The sequence below is a fragment of the Idiotropiscis lumnitzeri genome, chromosome 1 (genome assembly GCF_059441095.1).
Source record: "Idiotropiscis lumnitzeri isolate Australia: NSW breed Sydney's pygmy pipehorse chromosome 1, RoL_Ilum_1.0, whole genome shotgun sequence".
Lineage (NCBI taxonomy): Eukaryota > Metazoa > Chordata > Actinopteri > Syngnathiformes > Syngnathidae > Idiotropiscis > Idiotropiscis lumnitzeri.
The window spans coordinates 33,855,744-33,880,401 of NC_142391.1; the positions used below are offsets into that span (position 1 = coordinate 33,855,744).

At 40.5% G+C, this 24,658-nt stretch overlaps 2 protein-coding genes across 14 annotated transcripts; one reads left to right on the forward strand and one right to left on the reverse strand.

The window, feature by feature from the left end:
- Nucleotides 1-155: 155 nt before the first annotated feature.
- unc45b (unc-45 myosin chaperone B) lies at nt 156-9,867 on the reverse strand. Of its 8 annotated transcripts, XM_088296601.1 has the most exons (23): nt 9,783-9,867; nt 8,959-9,055; nt 7,861-7,910; nt 7,726-7,773; nt 7,179-7,340; nt 7,056-7,092; nt 6,786-6,961; nt 6,460-6,549; nt 6,143-6,310; nt 5,891-6,056; nt 5,575-5,745; nt 5,302-5,473; nt 4,920-5,220; nt 4,674-4,768; nt 4,270-4,411; nt 4,047-4,187; nt 3,849-3,976; nt 3,458-3,524; nt 3,248-3,361; nt 3,049-3,164; nt 2,841-2,958; nt 2,573-2,728; nt 156-2,099 (listed from the first exon to the last, which is right to left on the reverse strand). In XM_088296601.1, exons 2-23 carry the CDS (start codon nt 9,005-9,007, stop codon nt 1,827-1,829), a joined length of 2,940 nt encoding a protein of 979 aa, XP_088152727.1. In that variant the 5' UTR covers nt 9,008-9,055; nt 9,783-9,867; the 3' UTR covers nt 156-1,826. The 8 variants fall into 8 exon arrangements, with proteins under 8 accessions (XP_088152727.1, XP_088152770.1, XP_088152745.1 ...); XM_088296644.1 differs by having other exon boundaries at nt 7,726-7,910; nt 9,018-9,055; nt 9,783-9,822; XM_088296619.1 differs by lacking the exon at nt 7,726-7,773 and having other exon boundaries at nt 9,018-9,055; nt 9,783-9,820.
- On the forward strand, nt 9,836-24,570 carry LOC148344328 (kinesin-like protein KIF2A). Of its 6 annotated transcripts, none has more exons than XM_088296682.1 (22): nt 9,838-10,071; nt 14,379-14,500; nt 14,693-14,809; nt 15,370-15,424; nt 15,909-16,022; nt 16,234-16,278; nt 17,862-17,962; nt 18,049-18,144; nt 18,232-18,286; nt 18,362-18,524; nt 18,649-18,739; nt 18,816-18,879; nt 18,966-19,057; nt 19,143-19,285; nt 19,369-19,573; nt 19,790-19,900; nt 19,987-20,054; nt 20,258-20,383; nt 21,766-21,913; nt 23,429-23,530; nt 23,617-23,755; nt 23,852-24,570. In XM_088296682.1, exons 1-22 carry the CDS (start codon nt 10,011-10,013, stop codon nt 23,935-23,937), a joined length of 2,304 nt encoding a protein of 767 aa, XP_088152808.1. In that variant the 5' UTR covers nt 9,838-10,010; the 3' UTR covers nt 23,938-24,570. The 6 variants fall into 6 exon arrangements, with proteins under 6 accessions (XP_088152797.1, XP_088152808.1, XP_088152834.1 ...); XM_088296691.1 differs by having other exon boundaries at nt 9,840-10,071; nt 14,379-14,473; XM_088296671.1 differs by having other exon boundaries at nt 9,836-10,071; nt 14,379-14,473; nt 23,617-24,570.
- Nucleotides 24,571-24,658: the final 88 nt, after the last annotated feature.

Below are 24,658 nucleotides of genomic sequence, written 5' to 3' on the forward strand. Positions count from 1 at the left end.
ACGTTGCTAATTTCTCCAAGTACCACCATGATGAACAATAGATTATTAATGTAAGAGGCCCACTCATGTTCATCAAAAATCAAGCATGGATTTTAATCTTAAAATTTATTTTATTATTATTTATACTCTAAAATAATGCATATTGTGAACACTACTTACTGCTCAAAGGCCACATTTTATTTTGAAAACAGATTAGCCAGGTCTTGCAAAAATGCGCACAAGGCGGTAAACAAAAACATCAATATTTTGCTTTATTTATAGTCATCCGTCAAGGGGATATTCACTCACACTATGATGTGTAATTTGCGTTTGCACGCTGCATTGGGAACCACATCACACAAGCACGGGCATGCAAGACGGGAAGTGAGTGAAAATATAATTCATTAATTAAACATTTAAGAAAGGAGAGTGTTCATGTGTTTATTTTACTTTTTTAAACGTTACTACTGTATTCAATTTCGAGTATGGAGGAAACGAACAAATGAGCAATTTTATAGAAAACAGCTACATTTGTGCTGCAAATACTGAACTAGAACTGATATTTATATTCATATAATCTGCTGTGATGGATTCTGCACAGATTTCGAGTGAAACAACTGCGCATAGAATAATGAACTCAGTTGACTGTATGCATTTATACAAACTCGTTTCTACATTAAAACACCGAACCACAAGAGAGCCACTGGTGGTAGAAAACACGTCGAACATGTACTCGGTTGCTTCAGTGGTTTGCCTGCTTTAAACTTAAATCTAAAGCTTTATCCATCAATCCATCGCGCTGTTACACTATCGTGTCTCACTTTTCTTTGCCCTTTCTTTTATTCAACTGAAAGTGCATCATTAAATGTATTCACAATACAACCTCTAAACAAGTTATTTTATGTATGGACTGCAGAACTGGTATCGCCAACCTGCTATTGTGAGCTACGAGCGATCATGAGGTGTGCCACGAGAAATTATCCAATTTCACTTTATGTAGTGTATCTTTGTTCATCACGCATTCCAGAGACGGCAAAAAAAAAACTACTCCACTAGATGGAAGATATAATAAGTATCTGTGTCCCTATAGGCCCAAATTCCAAGCTAAAGTAAGTTTGTAAGGAAACGAGAGATCATCATTTCTATTTATTTATACTCTTTGTAACATTTTTGTTTCGGGGTGTAGTTAGAGATTTCTCTGATGTAAAACGTGACTGGAGATTGAGAAACACTGCTGTAAACCCCTTGTCTACCGCTAGAGGGAACTATTGAGTTAAATCACCAGACATTTGCTTGTGATGCAGTTATCAGTGCCCTGTACTGACGTCATTGTAATATGAAAAAGTGTGTAGATAATGACGTATGAAGCGCCAACCGCTGTCCGTCATCATTACTGCCCCTAATAGTACAAACATAGACATATATAGAAAATGAAAAGGAGGGGAAAAGTTTGTTTTTATAGAGCGATTAGAGAGAGATTAAAATCCTCACATGTATGAGTAGTCACATGAGAGGTTTATGGAATTGAATATGATTCAAACACAATATAACAGATTATATAATTGCCATGTATTCGCGAACAGAGTGTTTTTATCGGTGGATCATACAATCATAAGTTAAAATTCTAGCCACGTCCTGAACTTCTCCTTGATACAAAAGAGCAAAATGTAAAATAAAACAGCTAAAAATGAAAATCAGATTCCAGTATGAATATGAAGGTGATAAATGTTTAAAAATCACCATAGCGATATCAATCATCCAGTGATAACATCTATATTCAAACCAAAAAAAAAAAACAAAAAAAAAGGAAGAATGTATATTACTGTTGTTGTCTTTATGTCCAGTGATTAAGAAGTGGTGGAGAAGGGTTTGATGAGACCCAGGTCCATAGCTTTGACCAGACATGACCGTGCCGCGTCGATAACGTCCTGCCTCTTGGGATTGTCTGCTGCCTTGCCAATCACTGACATGATTTCCAGCAGCTCACTCTCAATGAGTTTCTTGGCCAGCTCAGTGTCGTTCGAGTTGAGCATGTTGTACACCGTCGCAAGGCCACGGTGCTGGACCATTGGGTTGCTGTGAAGACACAACCGCTGTAGGATCTCAAGCCATTGGACGGTCTGTTGACAGAGAATTTTTTTAGTGGAACTGCAGCAATAGTGTGATCATGTATGTTTCTGCTGACCTAAAGAATATTAAAAGCACTGACCTATATTTCCAAAGTAAATTTTTATGTCTGTGAAATTAGATTTGTTTATTCCTCTTCTATTCATGTTCTAGCATTGCCCTTAATTGTGTATGTATATCAGATTTTTTGTCTTATCAGATTTCAGCTTGTAGGTGCCACCATGTCAAGCTAAATTTATGTAACTTAAACTATATAACCAATAAGGCCGTTTCTTTAACCAATCGGGGCCATCTGTCAGCATCTTTTTGCCACATAGTTACCTTGAAAAAGTAACTCCAAATACGATAAACGAGACTTGGTCCGGCAAAAAATCAAGACGCACCAGTTTTTATGTCGAGCACACGTGCGCTGTCTATAAAAGTGACGCGCTTAATTTCCATGTATCGAGGTGCTTGTGATACGCACCACAAGGGTCAGCTTGGTGCAGAGCTTCTTCTGAGCAGCAGTAAGCATAGCCAGTGCCCCGGCTGCAGCAATCTGAAGCTTGTCATCGTCCTCCCCACAAAGTAGTACCAGCAGCTTGAGCTTATCATTTCCATCCTCCAGGTAGCGCTCTTGGACCTACAATTTAAAGATGTGGCACACATTAGTAAACTTGAATCATCTTGTACTGCATATATGAAAAATGTGAAATCAACAGCTCTAGGACGATATTAGCGACTGGTGTTCTTACATCTTTACATGCAACAAGGTTGCACATGCATTCAGTGGCAGCTTGTCTGATCTGCTCATGTTCCTCAAACATATAGCTCTCAATATCGGGTAGCGCGTTCTCTTTCACAATCTTTGTCCTGCAAAAGCCATATATAAAAAGGAAAACATGGCACAGTTACCTAAAAGCTGTAATCATGTGCATCAATATTCCACGGGGGTAACAATACCTTAGTTTTTCACTGAAACCAGCAAAGTTGGTGAGGCCTCGAAGAGCTTCGAAATTTTGCATTCCATCTCTGTCTGTGTGAAGAAGGTTGATCAAAGGTCTCACCACCTCATACACCTGAGGAGGGAGACAAAAGGGAAACTTAAGATGATGTCAAATTCCCAGTCTACATATTGTCATTGTGTCAGTCTTTTTCTTACTCTTTCACCGGGAAAGGCGATCTCTGGGTTCGAAATGGACGCAATTTTGGCGAGTGCGTGAGAGGCCTTCACTTTTCCAACCTCTGTCCCTTCCAGAGCCAGAGGGATCAAAGCCTAAGCGCAGATCCAAAAGTGTGCATGTGTGTGTTTCTAGGTCGCATCACCACATTGCTCAACTTCATATGTTGACCACCCAAAAATTAAACTCACTTTTCCTCCACCGTGGGCAACAATGCTACCCCGATCTTTGGGGTCCTCCGACAACGCCAAGAAAACCCTTCAGAGAAAAGACATTAAAAGCAGAAGAAATGCAGCTGAAACCTATAGAGAAAAAAATCCATGTGAACATTGTAATTGAGTTGAAGTGCTGTGTGCAATGTAAATGACAGAAAATCACATAACAGACAATTTAGCGTACACAGAAATATTTATTTAACTTAATGCATGTTCTTTTTAAAAGTCATCTGAACTCCATTGTTAGGGAACTATACTACTCACTGTCTCATTTTGTTTAATGTTTATATGCATACAATCCCTCAGTCATGCATGATTCAGTTTAGTCCAAGTTCACATAGGCACTGAATATTCTTTTATTTCGTACCTTGAGAGCATCTCCTTGGTCTGGTCTGTCAGAATGGAGCTGTCTGCTTTGACCATCACAGCAAGAGCAGATGTGACTCCAGCCTTGAGAAGTCTCTTCACTCGCTTCTCAATGAAGTCCTTCTTGTCCTGAAATCAGGTTTGAGTCATAATGTGAGCAGTGTGTGCATTGATAATTCATATAGGGGGTGTGTTGTACCTTGGGGTGCTGCTCAGGCACGTGCTGTTTTGAGAACTTTGCCAACTGTACCAGCTCAGGGATGATCTCTTTCTTCTCATACGTGTTGGTGCAGTTAACCAATGTGCAGGCCACTGCATAAATGATGGTTTTATCTTTAGACTGAAAATAGAAAAAGGGAAATGATGTGTAATGTCGAACCACGTAAGCATTAGAATCAAGTTTTCATTTGTCAATGTTCAACCTTGGCCAATTCAAACATGGCTTTCAATGCCTGCTCATCCTCAACAAAGTCATCTTTGACATCAGCATCATTAGTTAGGTAAGCCAAACCCTCCACAGCCCATTTTCTTGTTTTGGCATCAATCGTGGGATTGCAAAGCCACCTAGAAAAGAAAACAATAACCAATGTACAGACTATTTGATATGTACTTTGTTTAAACTTTTAGGCAGAAATTAGATTCCCAATAACAGAAGTTTAGAGAAGACCATCTGCACAATTATTCAATTTTCATCTCCTTTATGAGTGTCCTAATACTTTTGTCCATGTAATAATAAAATAGTGTTACTGTGATTAGAAAGTGAATTCCACCGATCTTTACAGCAAGTGAATTAACTTTCATAACTTTAATGTGTGCGGAATCTCACTTTCTGCACTGCTTGGCTAACTTCTCAGTGGAGCCCTCAGCAAACTGTCTTAAACTGTAGTCATCACCACCTGCTGAGCCCAGTTTGCAGAGACCCTGTCGAGGAGATGGGAATAAGTATCAAAAGTTATTGACTGCAACACAAAATATAAAAGTAAGTAACTTTATGCCTACATCATTGTTATATTATGAATGGTATTTCTCTGCTGTGTGTAGTTTTTGACTCTTCAATCCAAGGTGCACTCACCACCAGCGAGCGGATTTTAATCTTCTCGTTTTTGGTCTTCTTATAGATGTCCTTAAGCAGTGACACACCATTGGTGATGATGAAGCTGGCACGGCTCATCTTTGTCGAGGCATGGATGAGCGCCTCCACTGCAACCATCTGGTCCACCTCACGTTCAGAGCCACACAGCGCCACCATCATCTCCATGATGCCTTGCCTTCCGACTAAGGCGTTCCCAACCTCAAATGGACCTTGCAGAAGCCCTGAAATCACGTTGATGGCGTGAATTGTTTTGTCCATGTCATTAGGGTCAATTTTGGATCTGTGGAATAGGGGAAAATGTCAGTAAAGGCAAAAAAAAATGCTGGTCTCTGAATTGATGAGAGGGATTTAATGGGCATACTTTATGTATTCATCACAAATGTCCCTGAAGTTGTTTCTTTCTGGGTCACACGTGAGGTCATCATAGAGCCGGTTGAGGAGTACGCTGGCAATCAACTGCGTGTTTTCAGTCAAGGGTAACTGGTCGGGAAGTTCAGGAACCTGACCACACACCTTGAGGATTTTCTTCAGACCTAGGGCGGAAAAAAACAGTGAATAGATTTCATAATTAGGCGGTGCATTTAAAAAAAAAAAAAAAATTATCCGAATGATTGTCAGATCTTTCCTGGCTCACCGTGATCAACAGTAAAGAGGGTCCTTGAGTTGTCAGGCTCTTTTTTTTCTTTGCGAGGGACGTTCTTGCTCAGGAGGTTCAGCGCCTGATCTCTGCCATGGCCAGACACCTTTTTGCTGCCAACCATCTCCAGCAAAGACAGGAGAATAGTCTTCAGATCTTTAGCGGCATCTGTGAAGAAAGATTGACCATATAATGCAAACATTAATTTGTATACTCGAAAAAGTAATGCTCTTGATTAAAGGTGGCAACTGAATTGTGCAGCCATCAAGAACATCAACTACCTCCAACTCTCTTTTGTGATAACAAGTCTCACCTAAAACTAAGGACTCTTCCTTGCCATATTCTCTTTTATCCCCACCAGTGAGGGAGCTGTTGATGCATTGGAAGAGATTGCATGTTGCCAGAGCAATTTCTTCGTTGTCAAGTGCCATAATGCTGCACAATTTATCAATGCCCACCATGTTGATAATGGCCATTGCCTGCGTGCAACGAGAAGAGAAATGTACTATAAATGATCTTATGTCCAGAGTGTCAGCAATCCTATTCTTCTATATTTCATTCTCACCCGAGCTTTGTGTCCTGTGCACATTCCTGAAAGAGTACGAATAGCAGCGAGGATCATCTCTGGTTTTCCTGTCTCAATCATGTTGAGGAGCAGAGGCACGCCGTTATTCTGGAAGATTCTCTCTGCTCCTGCATCCTCTCTGGATAGTACAATCAGGTTGTTGGCAGCCTTCACATAAAAAAAATAAATAAATAAAGTACTGTCTGTGTAATGTGGTGTGATTGAAAATAAACAGACAGTATCTTGTGTTGATTCACGAAAATGAACAGGTTATAATGAGGGTTGTTTTAAATTAACAGTAAAAAAAAAATATCCACCTTTTCCTTCTTGTCTTTTTCCATTTCTTCATCCAGGAGAATATCAAACATGTTTTGCACCCTTGAATCTGTGGAGAATGTTGTTTTGAGCTGTAAATGAAAACACAGTTGGAAATTAACCTTCAATAAAGGGATGTTGATGGTTTGTGGGATACCTTATGTACTACATTTATAATACATACACCCAAAACAATGTAAGTCCAAAAAGGCAACATAAAAATGTGAAACAGTTTACACTCTGTTTATCTAATAGTTAGTTGACAATTTAGGTGTGTATATATTGTGATTGTATTGGTATGTGTGGGTCTGCTCCATTCAAAGCTGACCTTGGTCTGGATTTCAGCCCCCAGCCTGCGCAGAGTCTCCAGGAAAGTTTTGTTCTTGGGTTCAATGGTTGCACATCTCTGTACATCTTTGAAGGCCATGTCAAGTTTTCCAAGCTTCTCCAGAGCTTGGCAACGCCTGTACAAGGCTTTGATGTCAGCTGCATCAACATCAATAGCTGTATAATAATCAAAGGACAAAGTTTCAATGTCTTGTGGTTAAGTTCTTTTTTTAGACTTTTTTTTTTTAAACTATTTATTACTATTTGGTACCTTTGGATGCATCCGAGGCTGCACTGGAATACTTTTCCTGGCAAGACGTTAAAACAATCGTAAGACTGATTTCTTAATCGCCTGTTAAAACAGTTCTAGACCACTTACAACTAAATTATTTACCTTTTTTAAATAGCAGGCAGATCTGTTTCTGTGAATAACAGCCAGCACCTTCTTGTCCTGACACAGACTGATTGCTTTGGTGTAACACTCAATCGCCTTGTCGATATCACCTGCTTGGAATTGTTTGTTTCCCTCATCTTTCAACTGGATTGGGTCTCCCATCTATTAGAAACATGGAAAACAGAAAAAAATAGAGAAAAAAAAACAAGAGTCGGTTACCAATATTATAAGCGCAAAAAAATCACAAAATATAGATTTATTCAACGGATTTGTTTTATGTATTGATTCTCACCTTCATTTATAATCTGCCGACCTGGGTCTTTGCAAGCAAACGGCTAAGCACATACTATCTCATGCACATGCTATCTGTAACTTTAAATGGCCACCCCTCAGGCCTTTTTAGGGCATGGTGCCATGAGCAGTCAACAAATGCTGCTTTCCTAATGGACAGAGATTCACACCTCTTGTATTCTCAGGCTAGTGTCCCCCCCAACATGCTTGAATGTCGCTCCATACACACAAACAAAATATGTGCAAAACCCTTTACCTTGCTCCTCTTCAAAGTCAATATTTCTTCCAATTGCCGACTCCAGAACTTCAGTCAGAGATTGACACCATATGACACAGCCTTCACTGAGACGCCCATTTATATTTGTCGTCACAATGAGGCGGGACTACTCACGGTGGCCCATTCATAATGGATGGGGTGGGAGGACCAAGACACAAACTCCCCTGAGAAAACAAAAAAATAACTTTACTTATGAGGATAATCTTGAACTTTTAGAATTACTTGTGTTGCAGAAAATAACACTGCAGGTCTTTAAATTAAAGAAAATACTTTTTGTATATCTGGCAAACCCACTCTCAAAGATGGTCTCCTCCTGATAAGGTTTATTTAGGGCACCGACAGCTGAGAACTCACGAGCAAAGCCTGTTGCAAGAGGCAGGAGGCGTGGTGTGTGTGTGTGTTGGGGTGGGTGGGGAGGCGGGTGAGGTGACAGCTGGAGAATCCACAGAGCAACCTAGTAGCTTCTAGAACGAGAAGGATCTCGAGCCTCTGAGAGGAGAGGGGGGAGGTCAGCTATGAGGGTAATGAGTAGGGTTAATTGAGTGTCTGTTGATGTTTTGTTTCATGATGTGGACTTTAGAGGCTTAATACCGTGTGGTAGTAGTAGCCTATCATAATAACAAATACAACTAGAACTGCAAGATTCTTCAAGTGAGAATGAGCTCTAATTTTAAATGCATTAACTTAAACAATTACGAAAAAAATCTTGAATGAATAGTCACTATTGCCCTTGACTCTCCGTATTGACATACTGTAAAGATATTGAGAAGCAATTCAGCTGCTACAGGCTAGGTTTAGTACATGTAATAACCCTTTTGCTCAATACGAAAGTTGACATTTTCCCTTGAAAATTCAAACATTGGGCTCATTCAGATCAAGCCAGCAATACAATGCAAAATGCAATGGAATGGAATGGGAAAACATGAAATGCATGACCAAGGGAACGAGGAACTAAAAAAATCAGACAAACTCAACCCAACTTAGCTCAGTGGCTGAAGAGATCTCTGCTCAGGCAGGCTAGGGTTTCTGACGGAGCTTGAGCACCCCCTAGCCCTGGTGTAGCGCCTTGTCTGTACTAAATCTAAGACCATCACTGCGAAATTGCTCTGATATGAGTCCTAAACATATCGAGTGCAGATAATCTCTGTGAGCCTTTGATACAAGCCCATTTACAAAGATAACATAGGTGCTTTTCACAAACAGATGGCTTACAATGGTGAGATATGGGACATCCAATATTGTGTTTGGGAGTTGACAGCATTCTTTCTTACACTTCATCTTCACTTGCTTGAAGAATTGTAGCATGGGTCTACAGAAGATGAAGCACAATCACAGAAATTAAGAGTAAATAACAAAAGTATTCAAATGACATTAATTGACATATTACTATATTGTCACAAATGTGGCAATTTAATGTTTTTAACCATGGTTGCACTTTGCACTGGTGTACAAATGCACAGCATCTTATTGTAAAGTGCTAATATTTTTACCTTAATTTATTTGATTTATTTGTATTTATAGTACTGGTTAGAATACCTCAAGGGGAAGTTCAAATTAGTCTTGGCTGTATTTTGTGTTGCTCACCACATACATAGAACCAAATAACACACATGCAGGCATTCAAGGAGAGGTCAGCATGAAAGGGACGCACAAAAAGTGCAGCACATCTTGAGCGTGAACTGTGGTAGTGGGAGGGGGTAATGTCTTGGGTATCACAACTGCAGCAAGGAATCAGATTAGGCTCTCCCCATCAACTAGTTAACAAAGCTGGGCATACTAAATAAGTTGTGGATACAGACCAATGCTCTTTCACGGCCATTACAGAATTAGGTCAATTCAGAAACAGAGGTCCGGAACATGATGACGGGTGGCTTTAACCACACAATAAAAGCTAACTAGAATAAAAACGGCGTGTGACGCTTGTCAACATTCGTAACTCGCTCTGATGAGTGTATCAAAGTGATGAAACAGGCTATCATTGGCGTCATTTCACAAAGTACAGTCGCTGCTTTAGAAAAATCACATCAGTCACTTACCGTCGTTTTGCGGTGAGAAGCGCGAACCAACCGGGACAACGGATTATTTGTTTACTTCCGGTTTGTGAGAGGAAGTGGGGCCACACCGTACCGGAACTGGCTTGTGAGCTGGAGCTTCTGCAGGCGCACTCCTCGCTAGCCCCCCTCCCTTTCGGCAAAAGGCTGTTTCTCTCACCTCTCTTATAGCTTTTTAGCCGTTTACTTAAGAATTGGTACGGGGAATGTAGAATGGCCGTGGCGTTTGGGAAGCTCGCCGTCGGTACGTTTGTGGAAATAAAGCGTAGTGATGGTAAGTTTGAGGCGAGCTGCTGCTCTTCTTGTCTTCGTCGCAGTGTCTAGCCAAGTTGTTTGTGAAGCTTTGTTGCTGTGGTGCTGCTGAATGCAGCTGTGGTTGTCTCTGATGAACAACGTCTTACGCTCGCTGGCGGGGAAATGACAACCTGATTGAATACTTCATGTTCCCCTGCAAGACTCATTCATTCGGGATTTTGATTCATCCTACATGATGTTCAGACGGCGTCCTCAATTTTCTCCAAATCGCAACAAACAGTCGGTTTAAGGATATAGCACCATTTTATCAACCACCATAAATCTGATTTTTTAAAAACAATATTTTATCGAGAAAGTCTCACATTTCCAACCTAAATGTGGAGTGCTTCATTACGCAGCATTAACAGGGGATTAGCTTAATGGCTAATGCTAACGTCACCGGCTTCTTACCGGAGATCCTAAACGGGATGTCTTTGATGTGTCAAGTTTTTAACAAGTCGTCCCTTTGAAAATGTATTTTTCTTATTCAAGTTGCTTGGCTCAAGTCATAATGGCGGGAGCTCGACCTTGTAAATGTCAGTTGCTATGGAAACCCAGTGATGGCCACAACATCAAGAGTTATAACGTGGAATGGTATTAAAGTCATATTGCATTTTTAAAATCGTGGTCAATATTCTATCATCCTTATTGTCACTTAAACATTTCATGCTGTACTGCTTAATGACAGGCTGAGCATCTGCAGCGCTGTGGCCATGTAAAGTTTGGCTCATAAGAGCATTTTATGCACTATGCAATTCTAAAAACAACAAAAATCTGAAATGGGCTGTTTCGAAAGCCCCAAAACATTGAGTTTTAATTCTATATAATAATAAACGTATTTTGGATTGTTGCATGAAATTGTCATTGTGTGTGTAACATTCTGTGATTGAAAAAAAAAAACACCCCAGAGATGTTTAGGAAAAAGTGTCAGCACAATGATCTCAATTGGTAGCACAACTGTTGGCACTGACGTTCTCGCAAACGGTACTGGTGCACAAGGAGCAAAGCGTTTCAGCCGGCACAGTTCTCGGTTGGCTGATTTTGCATCCAGAGCAGGGATTTCCCTCCCAGCAGGGGGGTAATGGTGAGACTTGTGTAGATTCTCGCCAGATTCAGGCCACCACCCCATCTGTTGTAGGCAGGCAGCATCCTTAATTCTGACACCAACCCTTATGCTTTTTTTTAAACTGCACATTTCTTCTTAAGAAGAACAATACATCTTATAATAGCTCACAAACGAAACATGTTGGTGAATATAACGCATTTATTCAATATTTTGACCTTGTACCATCGATTGACACTTAGGCTGTTAATGACGAGCCTTTTGTTTGTTCCTCTGTCTTATCAGCGTTATATACACTCGTTACTTTGAGCCCCTTCAACCACTGGGAAGTATCAGTCTGGTTTTAGTATTGAAGTAGGACACAGTGGACACAATGGGTTATTTCAGACTAGCTACTGTGAATGAAGAAGCCAGCGTGTGATTTAGCAATGCAGCTCATGGCGGTATAAATGAATAAAAGTACAGTAGTGGTTTATTTAAGATCCGCATATAAGCTCTTGGACTGGAGAAAGTTGGTTTCCTTCTCTCCATCAGCTTCCACTTTTCTGGGATGACTTTTATTGTATGCCTGTTCATTAATCCATCCAGCAAAACATTTGAGAATGATGTTTGATCTGAAAGGTTGGTGTGCAGTCGCTAGTCCAGTTAATCCCAAAGGTGTTTAATGAGGTTCATTTCAAATTTAAAGTTGTTTTAAATAAAACCTGGCAAGCTCCGTCTTGTTTTTCTTTATGCAGTCATGCAAACACAATTGTCCAAAATGTCTTGGTAAAATTAATAATTAAGATTCAGGTGAAACTCGGGGGCAAAACAGTGCCATATGGTCTGTGGCCTTTAATTAATTTCTTCCTTTGCAGCATAGGTTTTCTCTACATGATCCATCTTTCTCCCATGTTAAAAAAAAGTTAAAATAACTGATGGCTATAATTTGCCCGTTGATAGGAAGGAGTATCAATGGTTGTCTGTCTGTATAGTATGTCTATATATCAGATGGGATAGACTCCAGCTCACCCAAGACCCAGATCATGATACAAAATCAATGGGTGGATGGGCAACCCCAGGTTGAGACTGGTTAATTAAAAACAAAATCTTTCTGCACCCACGTAATTTGAAGTTGATTCTCATTCTATTCGGGGTGCAAGTAAAAAGTAACCTTAACAGGTTTATTATCTGAAACTGACTCATGCATTTTCAGCTGTGAACAGAAGTTCTGTTGAGTGGCTTACCGTTTTCACTGATGATTGCTCATGTAATTGTTTTTTTTTAGAATTATGTTCATTGTTTGGAATTGATTGTGCCTTTGAGGGAAAATGAATTCCACCAAGAATCATTTTTATTGGGGGTAAGGCGTAGATGCCGAGAGTTGTCAAGCAATTTAAGGTGACCAGTAAAATCAGCTGATTAAGAAGTTAATGGGAATAGGAAAGAAGACAATGGAATGTTTGTTGGTTTTAGTCTGCATTGTTGGATAGTGTTGGATAGTTGCGGTTTCTCTCTCCACGGCTGTGTCCTGCCTGTCTGGTAGCTGTGAATCCACTGGCAAATGCAGTCGTGGCACTGAGCTGGAAGAATTTGCAAAAGAGGAATTCAGGGTTGATGGTGTTGAATGCTGAGTTAAAGTTCATCAACAGAATCCTTACGTAGGTCCCTTTGGTGTTGCTGTCTTTCAGGATGAATTTCAAGCCCACGCTGATTAGTGTCGTCCACCAATCTGTAGAGGGTTAGCAGGAGTCATGAGATGTTGCTCAAGTGGTCCAGCATGAGGGGTTCACAGGACTTTATGAGCACTGATGACAGAGCGACAGATACACCTGCAGCGGAATTTTGGGAGAAGTCACTTTACCTTCCCCCCATTATGAAATGAATCTCGGGAAGACCGACTTTAAAAGAATGCTGTCAGCGGAATTACAAAGACGTTGAAAATGCATGCCAAAGTTCATTGAAGAAAGAGCAGCTGTAGTTATTGGTGCTACACATAGGTGTCAACATTTTTGCTTGTGCGTGTAATCGATACGGGACAGTATAGTCTCACGTGTGCCACCCCTAGGCCGCGGGCCACATCTTGCCCACGTGGATTTCACTTTTCAGCAGTCTTATTAATTTCCCTAACATTACAAGTCAAGGTGTCACATGTTCATATTTTGAATTGGTGTAACTTTGATGTATCATGCAGTGAAAACATGTTCATTATTTTAAAGTGATTCATTTTGGAGTAACAGTCGAGACTGTCAGTTTTGATTCACAAAAGGTCAATTTGTGTTTAGTTTTAAATTAGTTTGCCAGGCAAATGTTTATCTGGACGGCGACGGAAAATGCATTGAATTTTGCCCCCCTCTGTGATTGACACCACTGGTCTAACCAGTTGAGTAACTTCTCAACTGTACAGATTAAACTCACTAATACTTCATTTACACCTAGATAAACCCCTTCATTTATTTATTTTTTCATTTGAAAGAAGATTTAGGGCGTGCTCACAAAGGGGAGCAACTGCACCATGATAGTTTTTGTCTTTTGTGTATGGATTTTGAGTACAGTCACACCCTGGAGTAAGGTGCGTTTTGGATAAAGATATTTTGTATTATGGAACAATAGCAATAAAATAGTTGCATGTGAGGTCAGTTGTATTTTTTTCTCCACTTGGAGTCACCATTCTCATTCTACTGTAATCTGTGACTCTGGTGTTGAATGTGTGTGCATCAGCAAATGGGAGGCATAGATTTTATTTGACTTTTTTTAAGTGAGTTATTTAACTCTTGCCAGACACAATTATTCTTTTTGGCCCACATCAGAGTGATCTCAGAACTCTAACGTACTCAACTTGCATGAGGTGGGCTCAGCAAAAGTTGACAGAGCAAGTGAGAGTAAGCCTTTGGTTAAATTGTCATTTAATGTGTTGACTATTCTAAAAAAAAAAAATTCACAGAACAAATCTTGCGCTTAATGTTGGTTTCTTGTTCAGCAGTGTTGTGCCGTCCTTGAATTGTAATTTTTATGCAAGGGAGCACTGGAAAAAGTAGACCCATAGTAAACTGTAGTACTCTATTTTATCTTGAGCTACATATATATGCCAATATTTACTATGCACATTTATACACACGCTTCATCACATTGGGAATATCATCACATGTGGTTGTTTGTTATTAAAATAGTTGATTTAAAGAAATATTTTAAACTGTATTCATTTGTGCCATTTCATGACATTCGCATTTGTAACTCTTGGACAGGACGCATACATGAGGCGATGGTGACGTCCCTGAACGAGGACAATGAGAGCATCACGGTGGAGTGGAAAGAGAATGGAGACACAAAAGGGAAAGAGGTGAACCACCTTTTATTACTGCTCAAGGTAACAGCCGCGGCACCGGCCTTGTTTTTAAAGAGCTGAATAATTCATGAGATGTCAAGAGTTTTGAGGATTACGCAACCAAACTTGCATGAACTCAATCCAGACGCCACACTTATTGGAGAGCCAAGTCTGGCTTTTTAAAACATTGGTGTGCTCGTAACTGACTCGTAATTGTCCTTTGTTACCGGACAGATTGATTTGGAGAGTATATTTACACTTAACCCAGATGTGGGTCCAGACGAAGAGATTGTCCGGAGTCCAGAGACTCCTCCACCAACTACGGGTGTGAAAGTTAATAAAATAGCAAAGGTGAGTATGTATGCTGGTATTACTTAACCCTGCTTATGAAAACATTTAAGAAAGCCTAATGGGAGAACATACTTTTTGTCTTAGTGACTACGTTTGAGGCCTAGTTGTAATGGGTTTTAATTAAGAGGTCTGATTGTCAAGATTTACTGTATAGATTAAGGTCTGTTGAGATTCTGCAAATTAGTATGTACTGTGTGTCACATTTCACATTTATATTATTGTTGCTTTTTACACACAAATCACACTTTATTGCATGAACAATTTTTAATCTCGCATCCGATCAAAAACATCGGGATAATGTTCTCTTTCGTGCACGTTGTCTCATTTGAACAAAATATGCGCTGCTTGACAAAGCATTTTGTTAAATTGTCAAAGTCATTAAGACTGATGTGATTAAACGAGACCTGTGTTCTAATCAGCACTAATCTTGTTTCACAAGCGTTGAACTATTTAAGTATGTATGTAATTAAGGTAGTAAACTAGGAATACAGAAGAGGATAAAAGCGAAATGTAGATCAGACTTAATCATTTCACCGACTAAGTTTGGCTTCTTATTGCAGAACCGTGGGACGATAGCACCTTCAAAGATTGACACTCCATCCAGGGACAGTAGAGGTTTGTTTCTGAGGGTCTTCACGGGGAAAACTGTCAAGGCTTTTATGAGACAAACAACAGCTATTTTCTAGTTTTGAGTTGATCAAGTGAATTTGATATTTTGCTTTTCTCAAATATAGGCACTAAATGATTAACACCACGATACAGGCACCAATAACTACATATTGGTGACCTTCTAGAATCTCAATTATAAAACTAAACTGGAAGAACACCACAACATGTTTTTTTTACTTTTTGGTATAAAAAGAAAGTGACTCAATCAACTTTTGTAATGAGAAAGTAAAACTTCCGTCAGATGCGTAATTCTGGATCAATTCATCCGCTGGTGTATTGCAGTTACTCACCCAATTTCAATCATGTCCATTCTCAACTTTTCGAGTCGTAACAAAAACGCAATCAAAACATCATTAAATTTTGGCTGAACAAATAAGGGAAAAAAGAAGTGTCGTCATCCAGTTTGATCTTTGTTTTTGTCAATATGCAGTAATTCCGATTCAGGCCCGACCCCATCAGTCTCAACACGCTGAATCGGCGCTGCCCCCTCCAACACAGCAGGCTCAGCCCCCCCAGGCGCCCACACAGCAGCAGCTGCAGAATGGTAACGTAGAAATTCACATCTTGCTCGTTACCTTGTACGGATTGCAGGTGTTACTTTTTAGTCCGCTCATTTAAATCATAAAACTTCACTAATGCTTTTATTTTGACCTGTCTTTTTTATGTCAAAAACTGTCCCCTTGACACAATTTATGTTTATTGACCACAATTTTTCAGTTTGAATCTATTTTATTTGTTGACCACATTTATTACAGAGTCTTTACATCACCCGCTAACCAGAAAGGAGATTGGACAACTTTGTATGTATCACCAATTTTTTTTTGCCCTCCGTGCTTTTTTTTTTTGTTGTATCATAGTTCCCAATAGAATCTGACAGTCCTCTTGCCTTTAAAGTACAGTCGTGTACAAACACCCAAAATGTCTGCCAGGTACTATTCAGAGCTGTGATGTCACTGGTGTGTTGGTGATGTAGCTCAGATACAAACCACCCTGCAGAGAGGATTTACACACACTTTAAAGTGTTTTGCTACTTCACTGAGCGGTCCTTTTGGCTCCCTCTACGCACATGGGGAAAAGCTTCTGGCACCGAATGTTACTCTTCTAAGGCACAAGATTCCCCCCCCAAAATATACGCTTTTTCTCGAGTTTGGTGTTGTTCACCTTGCGGACGGCTCCCTCTCCAGCCGCCTACTGCCTCACTGACAGCCTCTTAATAGGTCACAAGGGATGGTGCTGACTCCCAGTTTTTACTTCTTTGTTTTGGTGCTGACCTAGCTCATTAATTCCTCCTAGATTAGAGGAGATTATTCATCCCTCTGCCCTGATGGTCTGTCTTCTTGGGAACTAGCAGGAGGCCACGACTCTTTTACAGTACTTTCTTTGGAGCGGCAAGGTGGCGCATTGCAGCCTTTGCTTTAATTTCACCTCTTGAAGTTGTCAGGACGGGCTGTTACTCACACTTGACTAACTTGTTTAAAATGACTCGTCTATTGTTTAGTAACCTTAATGACACGAAGAAGAACAAATAGAGTGAGAATGAGCAGTGTGATCTGAGGAATCTTTATTCGCCGTGCATGTAAGAAGACTCAAGGAATTTGTCTCCGGTCGTTTGAGAGAGTATTACGGCAACACACAATTATATCGAGAGCAATGTTTAGCATTTTAGTAAGAAATGTCATAATAATCAATTGTAACGTACCTGAATTAATTTGTATAATAGGATTTTAGAGGATTACAAAATTGGCATAGTCGTAAAAAAACGATTATGTAGTTTATATTATACATTAGGGCTGTCAAAATGAAGCGTGAAGCGTCAACTCGAGATTAATTCAAATTTTTTTTATGCAGTTAAATATTTGAACTCAGGTAACTCCGTTTTATTTACTTCAAAAATAATTTGCATATTTTGCAAAGCCAAATTCAAATACTGTACCATATTAGCTGTACATCTTGAGAACATCATCTCTGAACAAAATGCAGTCCTCAAGTTACCGCTGGGCCATGCAAAGCAACACTGCTTTTGTGTGGTGCTTGCGGGCAGAACTAAATATGTAAATTTTGAGAATTGTTTCTAAGGAAAATGCATGTAAAGATGTCTCCGTTTAGATCTTATTGAAGGATCACAGAAAGCAGACATCGAACAGCAAGAGCACATGGTGCCATGTGTTGCGTTTGTGAACTCGGAAATCTCAGTTGTCAGTAAAACAACATGACCTCTTTGCCACAAGCCCCTTAATGTCAACGCAAAACACAAAAAGACATAACCTCCCTACCCTACCTACCCATATCCAAGTATGCATTAATGGACCTTGAGAGAAAACGCTGCTTGACAAATGCGAGTATGTCACGGGGAATTTAAATGTTCTTGTTCCTCCTGTGGCAGCTAGGAGGAAGTCAAACTGTGTGAAGGAGGTGGAGAAGCTGCAGGAGAAAAGAGAGAAGCGTCGGCTTCAGCAACAGGAGCTGCGGGAAAAGAGGGCTCAGGTATATTGATGCCTGCAAACTTATTTAAAGAAGCACTTTGTGGCATAAGACATCACCTCATTTTGTCTCTCCAAATGGTCTTGCAGGAGGTGGACACAACCATTCCTAATTATGAGATCATGTGCATGATTAGAGATTTCCGTGCAAGTCTAGACTACCGACCTCTGACCACAGCAGATCTGGTGAGAAAAAAGCATTGCTTTTGACTGAAGGATGTACAGTAATGACACCCCTCTCATCAATGTAACGTTTAATGTGGCGCCACTCAGATTGAAGAACATCGAATATGTGTTTGTGTGAGGAAACGTCCGCTGAATAGAAAAGGTATGCCGTCTCAAATCGGATGCATGTACACTAAGGTGACTGGGCCACTAAGTCTTCGTGGGGCTTTTGTTTCAGAACTCACCATGAAGGATTTAGACGTGATTACTATTCCCAGTAAGGATGTGGTAATGGTACACGAACCCAAACAGAAGGTCGACCTGACTCGCTTCCTAGAGAACCAAACCTTCCGCTTCGACTACGCTTTTGACGATGCCACCACCAACGAGATGGTATACAGGTTGGTTTCATCTCCTGCTGCTTGTCCTGCTCCTGCATTTCCTGAAGATCTGTTTCATAAACAAATTTCTTCTTTAAGAAGTATGTGTGCCGAATTAATTTGTCTTGTATGATGCTCTCTGAAGGTTCACTGCCAGACCATTAGTGGAGACCATATTTGAGAGGGGCATGGCCACGTGCTTTGCCTATGGCCAAACGGGTAGTGGTAAAACTCATGTGAGTATCTTTTAATGTAGTCTACAGATTAAAGTCAGTGACATTTTTCAGTTTCTAAAATGTGTGTGTATTTTAGACAATGGGTGGAGATTTTTCTGGGAAGAACCAAGACTGCTCAAAAGGAATTTATGCATTGGCTGGTAAGTCAAAGGCTGTATGTACAAAATAGGTCCAATGTGTAAAAGGCAGGTACTTTGTGGCTTTCAACATTTTTATTTATGTCCAGCTTGGGATGTATTTCTCATGTTGAAGAAACCCAATTACAAGAAATTAGAGCTGCAAGTGTATGCAACCTTTTTTGAAATATACAGTGGAAAGGTAAGAAACAACAAATCCGCTGTTTTATATCTTTTTTTTTTTCCCAAGCTAATCTCTGTCCACTTCACTGTGTATGTTTTGTAAGGTGTTTGACCTGCTGAATCGCAAAACTAAGCTGCGGGTGCTGGAGGACCGAAAACAGCAAGTGCAGGTTGTGGGGCTTCAGGAGAAGGAGGTCAAGTGTACAGATGATGTCCTGAAACTCATAGAAGTGGGCAACAGCTGCAGGTGCACTGCATTCAAAGTTGAAACCGTACACTTACAGGCTATTATTTTGTTCATAATGACAATCCTTGTTTTCTTTTCCCTAGGACATCGGGGCAGACGTCAGCCAATGCCCACTCGTCTCGCAGCCACGCCGTGTTCCAGATCATTCTCAGGAGGAAGGGCAAGCTGCACGGCAAGTTCTCCCTCATCGACCTGGCCGGGAATGAGAGGGGTGCTGACACTTCAAGTGCTGACCGCCAGACTCGCCTAGAGGGTGCGGAGATCAACAAAAGCCTGCTGGCCCTGAAGGTTTGCGGGAACTCAAGTGGCTATAATTCCGTTTTATGCCAGTGCCTCATTAAGTGTTGTGACTGAATACTTGAACTGTCACGATAAGACAAGACATGTGAATTCTAGATTCATACAGGTTGTGGTTGTTTCAACTGTGGAATATACGTCTTCTATTTGCAGTTCCAGAATGAGCCTGTTTTAAAAAGTACGTGTTCCCTCCCTCTCTTATTCCAGGAGTGCATCAGAGCTCTCGGTCGCAACAAGCCACACACTCCATTCCGAGCTAGTAAACTCACCCAGGTCCTGCGAGACTCCTTCATTGGTGAAAATTCCCGTACGTGCATGGTGAGTTCATGACCGCTTTATAGTGATGTGTTCATGTATCTTCACCGAGCCGACATTTGGATGAAGTATTTTCTTTGTTTGGGCAGATTGCAACAATCTCACCTGGCATGACATCCTGCGAGAATACTCTCAACACACTCCGCTATGCCAACAGGTGCTCATCTTTTACTGTTTATTGTTGTCATATGAGACAGCATCCTATCCCAAGTTGCTTCTACATAGATTTATAGTAGCTGAGCTTTTACTCATGATTAAGGTGAAATTGCTTCCTACTATTGTCTGACTCTCTCTCCCTTTATTCTTCTTGCCTCTCCCGTTCCCACCTTTCCCATGCTGCCCCTCTACGCCCTGGCGTAGAGTGAAGGAGTTTGGGATTAGTCCGTCAGACATCCCCTTCTCTCAGGTTGGTCAGGGGAGTCGCCCTGAGCACTCTCCGACCAATACCTTTGAGTACGATGACTTTGCTGCTACTCCCCCCGGCAGGTCAAGAGCTTGCACTTACACAAACACAAACGCACGTGCTTTAATAAGGTGGTTGCACTGGCACAGTGAGATGAAATATAAGATTTGGATCAAAAATCAAAGTACAATTTTAGAATTATCACTGTCTTAGCCATCGCGGCAGGTTGATGTAGTTTGGCTATTAAGTAAAAGTAAATGGGGGGGACAAATACAGTTCAGCCTTGAATGCTTTCATAGTACCGCTCTTGTTTTGTTCCATTTCAATACCTTTTAAAACCCAAATCAGTGATCAGCAGATTGTCTACGTCAGGGCTGAGAAACGTTTGGCCTGCCTGCAGGCCACATACTATCCAATCGATTTTTTTTTAGATGTTATAGAACACTGGCCAAAAGCGCATCAGATTTTGGAGATATTTTCAAAGTTTGCCTTACAAATACATACAATACATATTTTATGATGTTTCGGAAAATTCACCTGTTGCTGAACCTACTAACCCTTAATTCATAAATATTACTAATTATTTTATTACATATTAAGAAATCTGATGTGCTGGAAAAAACAAGGGCAGATTCAGAATCAGTGCAAAATAAATGCTTGGAGAAAAGTTTACTTGCATTTCTGAGTTATACATTTTGTAAAAATGTGTTGACCTGTCAAATCAAGAGTTGGTAGGTAACCTGTTGCATTCATTTAGCTGCCTCCCTAAAATTGGTCCTTTTTGTATTCATTAAATAATTATTCAATTGATTTAGTGTTAGTAATAAAATAAAAAAGACAAACGAACATTTGTATGACAGTGATGGAGATTCTGCCGCCTACTGAGCTACAACGCGTGTATTGGATCCCATTGTGCAAGTGTACCTAATGACGTGGCCATGCAGTTAGTGTATTACAGACGATTTTCATACATGGGTTAATTTTAGCATTGGCACTTTTCTGCTGGTTACATCCACCGTTTTTTAGCCTTTTTCTTTCCTCTTCATGTGACTCACAGTTTCTCTTCACCTATTTTGATTTGCACAATCCATTTTTTTTTGGCCTACAATGGCGACGTCTTTTTTTTGTCCTCCTTCAAGTACCGTCCTTACATCACCCTTGTTGGCCCTACATGACATGATAGTGAACCTGGAAGTTATATTTGGTATATGTTGCAGTCACGGATAAATGGACCGCACCTCAATGGAAATGTATGGGTAAACCGCTTCTTAGGAGGGCGAAGCACACAGCAAGATTGAGAGTGACATTTGCACAAACCATCCCTTTCCATGCATGTTGTCACTGCTTCCATGTCATCGCCATCCTGTGCAAGCCAAACCTCCTCGCATCTAACAGCCACAAGCTTCTTTAAGAGGATCTGATTAGTAATCGATCCTGACAAAGTCAATGTTCCTTATGTATTCAGGGTGAAGGAACTTACTGTGGACCACAACCAGGTGATGGAGGGAGGCCGTGCCAACATCCATGCCGTCAACCAGCTGGAGTTCTTAGATGAGGAATGGCAGAACAGTTCGCCACAGAGAGATGACCTCAAGCTGCTCTGTGAGCAGAATGTAAGTACTTTGTGGTTGTTTGCCCTTCAATCTTCGGCTTCCCATGAGATATATCTTAGACCTAATTGCAAATGTATCTTTGGCGAGCTATAGTTTCTCCGCCGGCAACGTTTAATGACGGATAATATAATATATAATAAAATAACAGATATCACACTGAGTTAGTCAAGTTGTGTGTAAAGTGTGACGGGCTTATTAATTCTTTCAGTATTCCTACTTTCTGGGATCTTTTTGTTCAGTGGTGTGCTGTGGGATTTTTCTGATATAAATTGGCTGCCTTGAAAAATAAATATTGGGAAACACTGCATTTACCAACTGAATATGCTTGTGTTGTAGCACAAGTACTGTATTTTCCGGACTATAAGCCGCTACTTTTTTCCGAGGATTTTGAACCATGCGGCTAATACGGCGGTGCGGCTTTTCTGTGGATTTTTCTTTCGCCGGTAGGGGCGCCTCTATAGTTGAGAAAAATGGGGCTATTTTTTTTCTCTTGGGTCTGTACGTATCTTTAAGTGCATTCACAGTACAAAATTGTTCTGTACGTGCAGTAGACAACAAATTTTTTCAACATAGAAAACTGGCTTATGGCCTGGTGTGGCTTTTTTTTTTTTCCCTTCAAAAAGAGTTTTTGCGTCTTATATGCAGGTGTGCCTTGTAGTCTGGAAGATACGGTAAATATGTGACATGTTCAGATAGCCACACAATGTACACCCAAATTATATGAATACACGGATGAGCAACCAAAATACTATAGGTAAATGTCATAAAATTGCATAAGGTGTTTCAAATTCTCGTGTTCCGTTATTATTAAATTACTGAAAATCATCTCTCAGTATGAGACACCATTACAAACCACAAAAACAAACGGAAACTGGAAATTAGCATCTTTGTATATATTGATTTTTCAATACATTCCTTATATACAGGACAGCGGACCTCAGGGAACAGGTTTGAAGACCACTGGTGTACACCAAACTATCAGTCACGACATGAAGAACGCAATGTCTTATCTAATGAGATGGTCCAATAAACTGTAATTTTGTTAACAAATACGCAAAAATATTTTCATCGCACATTTTTCACCGGACGAAAACTTGAGTGGAGTAAAACCTCCCACTAATAATAACTGGGACTAAATTGTGGACGAAAATGCAATTCACAAAATAAAGACTGGGCCAAAAATTGATGGACATTTTAGTTCACAAACAGACAAGACGAAAATATGATTTTGCCAAAGCCTGTCTCCTCTTCAGCCTTTGTGCCAATAATTACCCCATATTTTTTTTAAATATATTTATATTTGTTGTATTTTGCCTGTCAAGTTTATCTTTGTGTAGTAATGGCTGCCAGGATGGCCGAGTGGTCTAAGGCGCCGCGTTCAGGACCCAGTCTCCCCAGGAGGCCTGGGTTCGAATCTCGAATTTCCCCATTGTGGGACTAATAAAGGGAATATTATTATTATTATTAATGTGAATCCAAATGCAGCGCTTCAATTTTTTTTGCCTTGTCTCTCAGGAGGAGGAAGTGTCTCCTCAGCTCTTCTCCTTCCACGAGGCTGTCTCTCAGTTGGTCGAAATGGAAGAGCAGGTCCTAGAAGACCACCGAGCTGTTTTCCAGGTCAGACCATACAAGAAAGTCAAATAGTCCCAATGCACTTGAAGATTGTCCTCCACTACTTGTAACACTTTTGTTCCCATTTCCAGGAGTCCATCAGGTGGCTGGAGGATGAGAAGGAGCTCCTGAAGATGACAGAAGAGGAGGTAGACTACGATGTGGAATCTTATGCCACTCAGCTGGAAAAGATCCTGGACCAGAAGATAGACATCCTCACTGAGCTCCGAGGTTTGCCCGAAGCAGCACATCGTACCAGGAACACCGCCAAGGCAGTTCCATCAAATCCCTCAACACTGATCTCTTATCTTGCTTTGTTTGGTACAGATAAAGTGAAGTCATTTCGATGTGCACTCCAAGAGGAGGAGAAGGCCAGCAAGCAGATCAACCCCAAGAGGCCACGTGCTCTTTAGTGAGATGAGGAGGTGGAAAGGAAACCACTAGACAAGACGTGTGCCTGTCGAAGCACAAATGAAAGGACTGGCCTTCCCAGCAGGCTCAAACAATTGCAACTGTTCTGACTCTTCATAGAAAGTGACTGTGTCGCTATGGTCTTGTTAGGAATTTTAGGAAGAACACTTGGGAAAGGAAATAGTTTATTTTGGTTTTCCTCATGGAGAATGTTTAGTAGGAGTCTAACCATTCTCCTTAAATTATTTTCTTTAATACTTGTTTGTACTTTTCAACTGATTTTTTTTCCCCCTGGGGACATGGTTTCAACTTTTGCCACATAAAATCAGTGTTTGATTTCCGGTTGCCCTGGCTAATATGTGCACTAATGTTTTCATCACGATATGGTCATGTCTGATGCAGTCTGTCCCCCCTCCCACTTTTTACTTGTGAGGAACACGCAGCAGAGCCAATTATGTTTCTTCCTCTTGTGACCCTGAAAAACATTTTTACAGATATTTCACTTCTATTTGTGCCATTTCGTGCTATGCGGCAATAGTTTCTAAATTAAATGTCCAACATTTTCCACCCTGTTTTGAATTTGTTATAAAAACAACTGGAAAGGAAAAACAATAAATGTATAGTGAAGAACACTATTAAGTTGTAATGTTTGTAGCAAGAGAAAAAGGGTGTCCCTAAAATGTATATTAAAAAAAAGCCCTTGTAGGGCAGACAGAACCACAT

Bases quoted from the DNA above. Each gene is read 5' to 3' on its own strand.
- unc45b (XM_088296601.1), bottom strand. From the start codon at position 9,007: ATGCTGTCAACTCCCAAACACAATATTGGATGTCCCATATCTCACCAT. The intron at 7,774-7,860 runs GTGAGTAGTCCC...CTCTGACTGAAG, and splicing joins TCCATTATGAATGGGCCACC to TTCTGGAGTCGGCAATTGGA. The intron at 6,057-6,142 runs GTGAGAATGAAA...CGTTGCACGCAG, and splicing joins GCACAGGACACAAAGCTCGG to GCAATGGCCATTATCAACAT.
- LOC148344328 (XM_088296671.1), top strand. From the start codon at position 10,011: ATGGCCGTGGCGTTTGGGAAGCTCGCCGTCGGTACGTTTGTGGAAATA. The intron at 18,145-18,231 runs GTGAGAAAAAAG...GGCGCCACTCAG, and splicing joins CTCTGACCACAGCAGATCTG to ATTGAAGAACATCGAATATG. The intron at 19,901-19,986 runs GTGAGTTCATGA...TTGTTTGGGCAG, and splicing joins AAAATTCCCGTACGTGCATG to ATTGCAACAATCTCACCTGG.